The sequence below is a fragment of the Oncorhynchus kisutch genome, linkage group LG15 (assembly GCF_002021735.2).
Source record: "Oncorhynchus kisutch isolate 150728-3 linkage group LG15, Okis_V2, whole genome shotgun sequence".
Taxonomy (NCBI): Eukaryota; Metazoa; Chordata; class Actinopteri; order Salmoniformes; family Salmonidae; genus Oncorhynchus; species Oncorhynchus kisutch.
Window position 1 is genome coordinate 64085479 of NC_034188.2, and position 12727 is coordinate 64098205.

General features: G+C 42.3%; 1 protein-coding gene across 19 annotated transcripts in view; it reads right to left on the reverse strand.

The window, feature by feature from the left end:
* The window catches only part of LOC109905668 (elastin), a 104439-nt gene that overhangs the window by 17410 nt on the left and 74302 nt on the right, over positions 1–12727 (reverse strand). For 16 of the 19 annotated variants that reach the window (XM_031790807.1, XM_031790805.1, XM_031790799.1 and 13 more), the window contains 12 exons: positions 9698–9718; positions 9476–9502; positions 9206–9229; positions 8625–8672; positions 7496–7525; positions 7069–7104; positions 6615–6650; positions 6311–6367; positions 5324–5413; positions 4990–5037; positions 4419–4490; positions 3887–3928 (listed from right to left, as the gene is read on the reverse strand). In XM_031790807.1, the coding sequence (XP_031646667.1) occupies positions 3887–3928; positions 4419–4490; positions 4990–5037; positions 5324–5413; positions 6311–6367; positions 6615–6650; positions 7069–7104; positions 7496–7525; positions 8625–8672; positions 9206–9229; positions 9476–9502; positions 9698–9718 (531 nt within the window). The remainder of the gene's footprint in view (positions 1–3886; positions 3929–4418; positions 4491–4989; positions 5038–5323; positions 5414–6310; positions 6368–6614; positions 6651–7068; positions 7105–7495; positions 7526–8624; positions 8673–9205; positions 9230–9475; positions 9503–9697; positions 9719–12727) is intronic. The other 3 variants (XM_031790790.1, XM_031790793.1, XM_031790797.1) reach the window with 3 other exon arrangements.

The following is a 12727-nucleotide window of genomic DNA, read 5'->3' on the forward strand; positions in this document are numbered from 1 at the left end:
GGGTCTTAGTGGGGTGACACTGTCCTACTACCTACAGTGCATTCGGAAAGTATTCAGACTCCTTGATTTGTCCCCCACATTTTGTTACGTTACAGCCATATTCTAAAATGGATTACATTTCAAAATTCAACAATCTACACACAATACCCCATAATGACAAAGTGAAAACAGGTTTTTAGAACTACCTTATCTACATAAGTATTCAGACCATTTGCTATGAGACTCGAAATTGTGCTCAGGTGCATCCTGTTTCCATTTTTATTTTTTTATTTTTTTTATTTCACCTTTATTTAACCAGGTAGGCTAGTTGAGAACAAGTTCTCATTTGCAACTGCGACCTGGCCCAAGATAAAGCATAGCAGTGTGAGCAGACAACAAAGAGTTACACATGGAGTAAACAATTTACAAGTCAATAACACAGTAGAAAACAAAGGGGGAGTCTATATACAATGTGTGCAAAAGGCATGAGGAGGTAGGCGAATAATAACAATTTTGCAGATTAACACTGGAGTGATAAATGATCAGATGGTCATGTACAGGTAGAGATATTGGTGTGCAAAAGAGCAGAAAAGTAAATAAATAAAAACAGTATGGGGATGAGGTAGGTGAAAATGGGTGGGCTATTTACCAATAGACTATGTACAGCTGCAGCGATCGGTTAGCTGCTCAGATAGCTGATGTTTGAAGTTGGTGAGGGAGATAAAAGTCTCCAACTTCAGCGATTTTTGCAATTTGTTCCAGTCACAGGCAGCAGAGTACTGGAACGAAAGGCGGCCAAATGAGGTGTTTGCTTTAGGGATGATCGGTGAGATACACCTGCTGGAGCGCGTGCTACGGATGGGTGTTGCCATCGTGATCAGTGAGCTGAGATAAGGCGGAGCTTTACCTAGCATGGACTTGTAGATGACCTGGAGCCAGTGGGTCTGGCGACGAATATGTAGCGAGGGCCAGCCGACTAGAGCATACAAGTCGCAGTGGTGGGTGGTATAAGGTGCTTTAGTGACAAAACGGATGGCACTGTGATAGACTGCATCCAATTTGCTGAGTAGAGTGTTGGAAGCCATTTTGTAGATGACATCGCCGAAGTCGAGGATCGGTAGGATAGTCAGTTTTACTAGGGTAAGCTTGGCGGCGTGAGTGAAGGAGGCTTTGTTGCGGAATAGAAAGCCGACTCTTGATTTGATTTTCGATTGGAGATGTTTGATATGAGTCTGGAAGGAGAGTTTGCAGTCTAGCCAGACACCTAGGTACTTATAGATGTCCACATATTCTAGGTCGGAACCATCCAGGGTGGTGATGCTAGTCGGGCATGCGGGTGCAGGCAGCGATCGGTTGAAAAGCATGCATTTGGTTTTACTAGCGTTTAAGAGCAGTTGGAGGCCACGGAAGGAGTGTTGTATGGCATTGAAGCTTGTTTGGAGGTTAGATAGCACAGTGTCCAATGAAGGCCCGAAAGTATATAGAATGGTGTCGTCTGCGTAGAGGTGGATCAGGGAATCGCCCGCAGCAAGAGCAACATCATTGATATATACAGAGAAAAGAGTCGGCCCGAGAATTGAACCCTGTGGCACCCCCATAGAGACTGCCAGAGGACCGGACAGCATGCCCTCCGATTTGACACACTGAACTCTGTCTGCAAAGTAATTGGTGAACCAGGCAAGGCAGTCATCAGAAAAACCGAGGCTACTGAGTCTGCCGATAAGAATATGGTGATTAACAGAGTCGAAAGCCTTGGCAAGGTCGATGAAGACGGCTGCACAGTACTGTCTTTTATCGATGGCGGTTATGATATCGTTTAGTACCTTGAGTGTGGCTGAGGTGCACCCGTGACCGGCTCGGAAACCAGATTGCACAGCGGAGAAGGTACGGTGGGATTCGAGATGGTCAGTGACCTGTTTGTTGACTTGGCTTTCGAAGACCTTAGATAGGCAGGGCAGGATGGATATCGGTCTGTAACAGTTTGGGTCCAGGGTGTCTCCCCCTTTGAAGAGGGGGATGACTGCGGCAGCTTTCCAATCCTTGGGGATCTCAGACGATATGAAAGAGAGGTTGAACAGGCTGGTAATAGGGGTTGCGACAATGGTGGCAGATAGTTTCAGAAATAGAGGGTCCAGATTGTCAAGCCCAGCTGATTTGTACGGGTCCAGGTTTTGCAGCTCTTTCAGAACATCTGCTATCTGGATTTGGGTAAAGGAGAACCTGGAGAGGCTTGGGCGAGGAACTGCGGGGGGGGGGGGGGGGGGGGGCGGAGCTGTTGGCCGAGGTTGAAGTAGCCAGGCGGAAGGCATGGCCAGCCATTGAGAAATGCTTATTGAAGTTTTCGATAATCATGGATTTATCGGTGGTGACCGTGTTACCTAGCCTCAGTGCAGTGGGCAGCTGGGAGGAGGTGCTCTTGTTCTCCATGGACTTCACAGTGTCCCAGAACTTTTTGGAGTTGGAGCTACAGGATGCAAACTTCTGCCTGAAGAAGCTGGCCTTAGCTTCTGACTGCGTGTATTGGTTCCGGACTTCCCTGAACAGTTGCATATCACGGGGACTATTCGATGCTATTGCAGTCCGCCACAGGATGTTTTTGTGCTGGTCGAGGGCAGTCAGGTCTGGGGTGAACCAAGGGCTGTATCTGTTCTTAGTTCTGCATTTTTTGAACGGAGCATGCTTATCTAAAATGGTGAGGAAGTTACTTTTAAAGAATGACCAGGCATCCTCAACTGACGGGATGAGGTCAATGTCCTTCCAGGATACCCGGGCCAGGTCGATTAGAAAGGCCTGCTCACAGAAGTGTTTTAGGGAGCGTTTGACAGTGATGAGGGGTGGTCGTTTGACTGCGGCTCCGTAGCGGATACAGGCAATGAGGCAGTGATCGCTGAGATCCTGGTTGAAGACAGCGGAGGTGTATTTGGAGGGCCAGTTGGTCAGGATGACGTCTATGAGGGTGCCCTTGTTTACAGAGTTAGGGTTGTACCTGGTGGGTTCCTTGATGATTTGTGTGAGATTGAGGGCATCTAGCTTAGATTGTAGGACTGGCGGGGTGTTAAGCATATCCCAGTTTAGGTCACCTAACAGAACAAACTCTGAAGCTAGATGGGGGGCGATCAATTCACAAATGGTGTCCAGGGCGCAGCTGGGAGCTGAGGGGGGTCGGTAGCAGGCGGCAACAGTGAGAGGTAATCCTTGAGATGTTTCTACAACTTGATTGGAGTCCCACCTGTGGTAAATTCAATTGATTGAACATGATTTGGAAAGGTACACATCTGTCTATATCCCACAGTTGACAGTGCATGTCAGAGCAAAAACCAAGCCTTGAGGTTGAAGGAATTGTCCGTAGGGCTCGGAGACAGGATTATGTCGAGGCACAGGTCTGGGGAAGAGTACCAAAAAATGTCTGCAGCACTGAAGGTCCTCAAAAACACAGTGGCCTCCATCATTCTTAAATGGAAGAAGTTTCAAACCACCAAGACTTTTCCTAGAGCTGGCTGTCCGGCAGAACTGAGAAATTGGGAGAGAAGGGCCTTGGTCACCATCTCTACGGTGAAGTATGGTGGTGGCAGAAAAATGCCAGGTGCTTCAACAAAGTAGAGGGTCTGAATACTTATGTAAATGTGATATCAGTTTGTTATTTGTATTACATTTGCAAAAATTACAATAACCTGTTTTGTCTTTGTCATTATGGGGTATTGTGTGTAGATTGATGAGGAAAAACCACAATTTAATACATTTTAGAATAAGGCTATTACGTAACATTTTCTGGAAAAGTTAAGGGGTCTGAATACTTTCTGAATGCACTGAATGTGTGTGCATTTTTACCAGTTTATGAACATGAGGATGAAACCTCGCAGTTAACTTCAGTAAACTACAGAAATTACAGCAGGACAGTCAGTCTCACCTGGACTATAACCAGCACCACCCGCACCTAGGTTACCATAACCTATTGAACAGGAGAGAGTGGAGCATTACTGAAGAGTTGATATAGTTGAACAATTTCAAATACTATTTGAACCCATGTTTGCTGTTGAAATTGACTACGCTGTAGGCAGGAACATCTTGTATACAATGACAGAGTCCTACTTCCAATTGCAGAGCACACGCTGTACCGTTATAGGCAGAGTAGGCCGACTCTTCAGAGGTCCATGCTGCTATAGTATCTCTAAACCTTCACTCTGCCTGTGACGGTAATCAGTCTCCACTGGGAGTGTTTGTTGCCTCATTCTTCTATGTCTTGCCCTACAGCACTCTCTGGCTTTGATATGACTTAAAAATCAAGATTTCTCACTACTTTTACGAGAACTCTACTCCAAAATAAAGATAACATCACTATGATATGTTGCTCAGATGTGGTAGTATATGTACATAAAAGTAAGAGTAAAATATGTAAGAGTATTAGTACAAAGCTGGGCTTTAAGTGTCAGGGTTTTTACCTGGGGGTTTGGGTGCTTTTTGACCTGCTCCTGCCCCTGCTCCCAGACCTTCACCAGTGGGATACCTCACACCTGAAACATGAGACTGGGTTAGTTCTCCTATAGCCTCGTACCAGGCCTGTAGTGGGTGACACTAGTCCTCCACTAAGAACATGGCTGACATTTCACACACTAGATAGTTATTATCTGTAACTTTATAGGATCAGCTACTGTCGATGACAGTTGAACCTATCTAGCTAGACTTGGCAGTTAAAAACAAGGACAAGACATTTCCCTGGCTATGGTCAAGCTTTGTGTTGTTACAAAGCTACAACCACAGAACGTCCCAGAGGTCGTTGTTTGAGGTGGCATGAGAGTTTCAACGGGTTTGGTTTGGAGAGGGTGTTTCTAGCTCAATTGGCATTGGGGTTTCAGACACAGTCCCATTGGCATCTCATTCCTGGCTCTGGTGTCTGTCACAGTCACCTCTCCAATCGCCTCATTGGTCATAGGAAGTGCAAGTCAATTACATTTCCTGGACAACAGTCACTCTGAGAGGCCAGCTGGCCTGCTTCCCCTCTCTCATACATACCCTGTCCCTGTCCATAACCACCTTGACCATAACCATACGGGTATCCCCCTGAATCATGATGGAAAGAAAAGCAGCTTTATTCCTGACATGATGACTTCATTGCCTAGGGAACACCAGAAATTGGCTCAGCAAGATGTATGTAACACAATGTTATACAGAGTTGACCTGAGGTAGGGAGTACGGAGTTACAATAAGCCATTGAAGTTATGGGATGGGGTTGAACTCAACATGTCTCTTCGTACTGCACCATTTTGGGGACATTGTGGATATTAATTGTTCAGTTACACAGAAAGCTTATTTATTTCCTAAGACCGGTACGAAAGTGATTCCATACCTGCACCACCACCTGCTCCAGTAAGAGGAATACCTGCTCCTCCAGCCACACCGCCTGCTCCTCCAGCCACACCGCCTGCTCCTCCCACAACTACAGGAGAGATACAAAACACAGTGAGTGAGATCATATACAGTGAGCTCCAAAAGTATTGGGACAATGACATTTGTCTGTTTGTTTGGGCTTTGTAGTCCAGAACTTTGGATTTGAAATGATACAATGACTATGAGGTTAAAGTGCAAACTATCAGCTTTAATTTGAGGGTATTTTCATCCATATCGGGTAAATGTTCCAAAATTGCAGCACTTTTTGTACATAGTCCTCCCATTTTAGGGGACCAAAAGTATTGGGACAAATTCACTTATATGTGTATTAAAGTAGTCAAAAGTTTAGTATTTGGTTCCATATTCCTAGCATGCAATGATCACATCACACTTGTGACTCTACAAACTTGTTGGATGAATTAGCTGTTTGTTTTGGTAGTGTTTCAGATTATTTTGTGTCCAATAGAAATAAATGGTAAATAATGCATTGTGTCATTTTGGAGTCACTTTTATTGTAAATAAGAACACAACATGTTTCTAAACACTTCTACATTAATGTGGATGCAACCATAATTATGGATAATCCTGAATAAATCATGAATAATGATGAGTGGGAAAGCATAAATATCATACTACCCCGCCCTCCCCCCCAAAAATGCTAACCTCCCCTGTTATTGTAGTGGCGAGAGTTTAGCATGTATTGGGAGTATGATATTTATGCGTCTAACTTTCTCACTTCCCATTATTTATGATTCATTCAGGACTATCCGTAATCATGGTAGCATCCAAATGAATTAATTTTGAGAAACATATTTTATTCTTATCCAATGTGCTGGAGTACAGAGCCAAAACAACAACAAATGTGTCACTGTCCCAATACTTTTGGAGCTCACCGTACTGTAGCTACATCTTTAATAAACACTTCTTATGGCACACTGACACACACCTGGATGTTTCAGGGGCTTGGCTCCAGGAAATTGTCCAGCTCCTGCTCCGTATGGATCTGAGGAAATACAGAGAACATCAGCGTAATTTGCACAGCCTATTTTTACTCTCTACTCAACAGTGACTGTAATGCAATATCACCAGGGATACGGACATGAGATTATATTAATGGACAAATACCTGAATAAACCAATTACAGTGATGGGGATTTAGTCTGAGTAGAAAGTAACCCAAGGCCGCACATGGCCATAGTGAATTCAGTTTGAGACTCCATTACAAGGATGCAGACAGAGAAATTGGCTTACTTCCATATCCTCCTCCATAGGGATATCCACCAGCACCTGTGGAGCAATATATGCCATTAAAACCCCATGGACATAACATATGGTTGGGTGTGGGGCTGTGGGATGGGTCACTGATCTGAATGATGGTCACTGATCTGAATGATGATCTGAATGTCACTCTCAAGCTATATTGTCCTAGCTCTATCAACAATAATCTCTTCAACATGACCTTGTAATTTGATAGTGAAGACCTACAGACAGTGTGAAGCTTTTAAAGTGATGACATAAGAGGTTTACTGTAAGGTCAGCCTAGAGGTCAGAGTTCATGATCCAGTACATCTGGTACAATTCAAACTAGATTATTTGAATTACATTGTTTTCTTTCTTTGTCTAGAATACAAGTTTTAAGAGGCTGTGGTGGAATGGCCTCCTATCATCTCCTCCTATTTCCTTCTCTCCCCTCTCTCATACATACCCTGTCCATAACCTTGACCATACCGGAGTTGTCCTGCTGAATCATGACGGAAAGAAAAGCAGCTTTATTCCTGACAAGGGAGCACCAGTGAGTGGCTCCGTCAGGTCACGTAGCTAACATACTAATTCCAATAAAGCTAGCTGCTTCCTGCTTATATAATAAACTTTAAAATGCCTTAAAACATATCAACATATTACACCACTTATCCCTGGCCTGGCCATAAAATCCTTTTTGTTTTTTTATCAGACCTCTGATTTATTAATTTACAGAGAAGAGGCTGACACAAGCCAAGGTCATATCTCAGTGAAGTCAGGCAGTAGTTTGAAATAAAAACAGATATGTGTGTGTGTGTTTGTGCATGTGTGTGTCTGCTACTAGTGTAGAGATGATAAGGTTGTGGTCTGCTCTTCTCCTCTCTCATACATACCCTGTCCATAACCACCATACGGGTATCCCCCTGTATCATAATGACAAAGAAAAGCCGCTTATTTCCTGAAATGATGACTTCATCACCAGGGCACCCAAATGAATGGCTCAGTCAAAAAATGTTAGTTAATACAATAAATCAGAACATCCTAATGCAGATTCAGTCATGCAAGGGGCCTTTCAGGTTTAAGACCTCATACATTTATTTTGCGCTCTCATCTAGCTTAAGATTCTTTGTTGACCAATAGCCATACAGCTGCCTTCATTTGATGTTCTAATCAAAATATGTATTTGAATGCTCAATAGAAATGTTTCACAAAAATATATAGGCCTGAATTGTTTCTTTTTGCCTCTAGTGTAGGAACTACCCAGCTAGCTGAGACAGTGATAACATATTCAACACATTCACAGGACTTCAGGCAGTTAAATTAATTTGAGATTGATGGTGCAGAACTGTCTCTATCATCCTGCTGCAAATAGCTTCATCCTAACGCTTTACCTCATACGGCATGGGTTTCAAATAATGCATATAACATGAATGTATATAGATGACTGCTTCCACGTGTCTAGATTCAGTCAATTCTTTAATATTACATGTCCTAACAGCACCTTATAAAGTCCTGAGACTACTAGCAAATCTAACTGCACCTTTTACTATTATATACTGTTGACTTGACCTTATCTCTGTACATTTCTAATCAATATGACTGTCTTGCAATGGCTAACACGTTTTAGGTACGTCAACAAATTTGTGGCCTGGGTTAGCATTATGATCAGTCTTAATTGTATGTTTTGGTGCATTAGACCAGATAAAAGAGCTGATGCTGCTGTTCATTGTGTGTAAACAACTCTTGCTATTGACTCACGTGAAGAAGGTAATAACATCCTTATCTGATCAATAACAAAGCATATTATTCCTAATCGTGTGTGCATAAGGGTTGGAACATCACTGTTATATGAATGTGCATAGGGGTATATTAATTATATTTATATTGGCATGTAAAAGTGTTCAATCACATTATTGGATGGGTTATGGATCTGAGTTGATGGTATCAATTTGAAGTTGTAAACAGCCAGTGCTGTAATACTACTGCAATAATATGATATTAGCAGGGTTTCAGAATCCTTACCTGCACCAGGGGGTTTAGGAGCTTTGCCACCTGCTCCGACACCCACACCTGTAAATAATATAAAGCCTAGAGGTTAGAGCGTTGGTCCAGAAACCAAATCGGTCACTAGTTTGAATCCCCAAGACGACAATTTGATAAATCTGCCGATGTGCCCTTAAGCAAGGCACTTAACCCTAATTGCTCCAGGGTCGCCGTTGATAATGGCTGACCATGGCAGTGACCCCACTCTCCAAGGGTGTCTCAGGGGGAGTTGGGATATGCAAAAAACACATTTCCAATTCAGACATTTGTATAATGTACATGTGAAATTGGACAAATTTAAACATCCACTAAATTAATATAATTAATTATTAATCATGTCACTACACAACTGGAAAACAAACTACTCAACAGCATCGCCTGCAAGAAATTGTCACCATCATGTGGCTAAACAATGTCACATACTCTGCTCCTTATAGTCTCCACTATCGAGACACTTTACCTCCAGGCTGCTGTACTCCAGTAGCAACTACATGAGAAGTATTTGAAAGAAAACCAAAAGTAATTGAACCCAGGTCTGCTATGGTGGACACAACACTCACCAGGCTGAGCTGGGCCTGTACCAACTGGAAACAAAGAGAAGTTTTTAACACACAGATACAGAGCATATTGGTTCAAATTGATGATTAAATACATTTAAAAAAAATCACAGGTCAACAATGAAGATGAACTGATAGTAAAGCAGTCTAATATTGCTCTTCAAAGATAAGAAAAGATAGTAAAGTACAGGAATGTTGATAGGTCCAAGTAGGACGCCATTTTCATGCAGAAGGATTTTTACATTTTCAGGAGAATCTATTTAAATGACTTACCACTAGGTTGAAGAACCCCAGCCCCAACTGTGAAGGCGATCATGCTAACTATTACCAGCTTTGTCATAATTAGGACAGTTATAAAAAGTCTCCAAAATAGAATAACTTACCACTCAAAAAACTCTAATAAAATGTTCAGTGATTCTAATGACACAAGGTTGCAAAACTAGTGAGAATAAATAATTGATGTTGGTTTCATAAAAAATATGGTCCAATACATACCTCCAGTTACTCCTGTGGCACCTGCAGCAAACCAAAAGAAGGTTAATCAATGACGTGATATATTAATAATATGAATTTCCATGAAAATGAACAAGAAAGTACTGTATCAAAGTACTCTATCCGAGATGCAACAAGACAGAGAAAAATCACACAAAATAAAATATCGTAAAGTTATATAAACATTTTAGTTTCTAGACTGAAGAACACATCTAAAGCAGGGGGTCCAAAAAAATGTGCTGGAAGAATGACACAGTAATATGTATTTTTGTGTCCATTTTATCATAAAAACATTTCAAACAATGTGGGATTTAAAATACAGTACCATAAGTAAACATCAGGTAATAACAAGGATATGATCCCCTGCTGTAGAAGATGCCGCAGAGGTGGGCAATTCCAGTCCCCGAGGGCCTGTTTGGTGTCACAGTTTTTCCCCAGCTAACACACCTGACTCCAATCACCTAAACATGTTTAGAATGCAATTTGATTAATCAGCTGTGTTTGCTAGGGATGGAGAAAAAGTGACACCAATCAGGCCCCTGAGGACTAGAGTTTCCCACCCCTGAAGGGAGATAGGACTTTAACTACCAAGGAGAAAGGATGAGTGCATACAATACGTATCTACAGGTCTTCCAGGCACAATCTCCATAGGAGCAATCTTTATTGTGGAGGACATTAACAATAACTAGTAATATTACAGAATACTGTAAGTCAATCAAGTATTGACAAGTGTCAGATGAATCTAATTGGTTAAAAAGCGAAGGGAGGGAGGAGAGAGCAGAAATGGGAGATATTTCAAGAGCAGCAAGCTGCGGAGTTAGTTGAGGGAAAGAGAGGAAGTGCGTTTAAGAGGACAAACAACTTCTAGAAAATACCTGAGAGACACTGGCAACACATTATCTTGTCAAGACCCACATGAACATTACATTCCTTCATTTTTTTGTTGTTGCAGAAGGCCCCAAAAAATACAATGTTTTCACAAAGGAATCTAACCAAATCAACTAAAATTAATTGTTTATCAAAAGCCAATAAGTAATCGTGTCAAATGTTATGAAGTGCTTATGTAAGGAATTGTAAAGAACATACAGTACGAGGCAAAAGTTTGGACACACCTACTCATTGCAGGGTTTACTATTTTCTATATTGTAGAATGCTAGTGAAGACATCAAAACTATGAAATAATGTATCATGTAGTACCCAAAAGAGTGTTAAACAAATCAAAATATATTTTATATTTGAGATTCTTCAAATGTGCCGCCTTGACAGCTTTGCACACTCTTGGCATTCTCTCTTCATGAGGTAGTCACCTGGATCACATTTCAATTCACAAGTGTGCCTTGTTAGAAGTTAATAGTGAATAGTTAACTATGAAATGACACATATGGAATCATGCAGTAACCAAAAAAGTGTTAAACAAATCAAAATACATGTTAGATTCTTCCAAGTAGCCACCCTTTGTCTTGATGACAGCTTTGAAACCTCTTGACATTCTCTCAACCAGCTTCACCTGGAATGCTTTTCCAACAGTCTTGAAGGAGTTCCACATATGCTCAGCACTTGTAGGCTGCTGTTCCTTCACTCTGCGGTCCAACTCATCCCAAACCATCTCAATTGGGTTGAGGTCGGGTGATGGTGGAGGCCAGGTCATCTGAGGCAACCTGGACAGGAAGATCACATCAGTGACTCAACCCACTCAAGTGACACACCCCTGATGCAGCACTCCATCACTCTCCTTTTTGGTCAAATAGCCCTTACACATCCTGGAGGTGTGTTGGGTCATTGTCCTGTTGAAAAACAAATGATAGTCACCACTAAGCGCAAATGAGATGGGATGGTGTATCGCTGCAGAATGCTGTGGTAGCCATGGTGGTTAAGTGTGCGCCGGAGGAGATGTCTACCGTTTTACGGTCTCCTAACCAATTGTGCTATTATGTATTTTTTTTAAATATATTTGTAAATCGTTTTGTACATAATGTTTCTGCAACCGTATCTTATGGCAGAAAAGAGCTTCTGGATATCAGGACAGCGATCACTCAACTCGGATTAGACAAAGAGTTTTTCAACAAGAAGCAGGACTCACACGATATTCTCCAAACAACCCACAGGGCAGACATCCCAATTATTCGCAAAAGGAAGCGACACAGAGGACAAAGAGCCTGATGCCTGGTCAGGACCCAAAAAAGGCGAGTAGGAAAGCTGCCGTTACTGTCAATATTACTCGCCAACGTGCAATCATTGGAAAATAAACTAGACGAGGTACGATCACGAATATCCTACCAACGGGACATCAAAAACTGTAATATCCTATGTTTCACGGAATCGTGGCTGAATGACGACATGAATATTCAGCTAGCGGGATATACACTGCACCGGCAGGATAGAGCACACTCCGGTAAGACGAGGGGGGCAGTCTGTGCAGATTTGTAAACAACAGCTGGTGCACAAAATCTAAGGAAGTCTCTAGATTTTGCTCGCCTGAAGTAGAGTATATTGTGATAAATTGCAGGCCACACTACATGCCTAGAGAGCTCTCAGCTATACTTTTCGTCGTTGTTTACTTACCACCACAAACAGATACGGGCACTAAGACCGCACTCAGTCAGCTGTATAAGGAAATAAGCAAAATGGAAACCCCTCACCCAGAGGCGGCGCTCCCAGTGGCCGGAGACTTTAATGCAGGGAAACTTAAATCAGTTCTACCAAATCTCGATCAACATGCTAAATGTGCAACCAGAGGGGACGCGTACAAAGCTCTCCCTTGCCCTCCATTTGGTAAATCTGACCACAACTATATCCTCCTGATTCCTGCTTATAAGCAAAAATTAAAGCAGGAAGCACCAGTGAATCGGTCTATAAAAAAGTGGTTAGATGAAGCAGATGCTAAACTACAAGACTGTTTTGCTATCACAGACTGGAAGATGTTCCGGGATTCTTCCGATGACATTGAGGAATACACCACATCAGTCACTGGCTTTATCAATAAGTGCATTGAGGACGTCATCCCCACAGTGACTGTTTGCACATACCCCAACC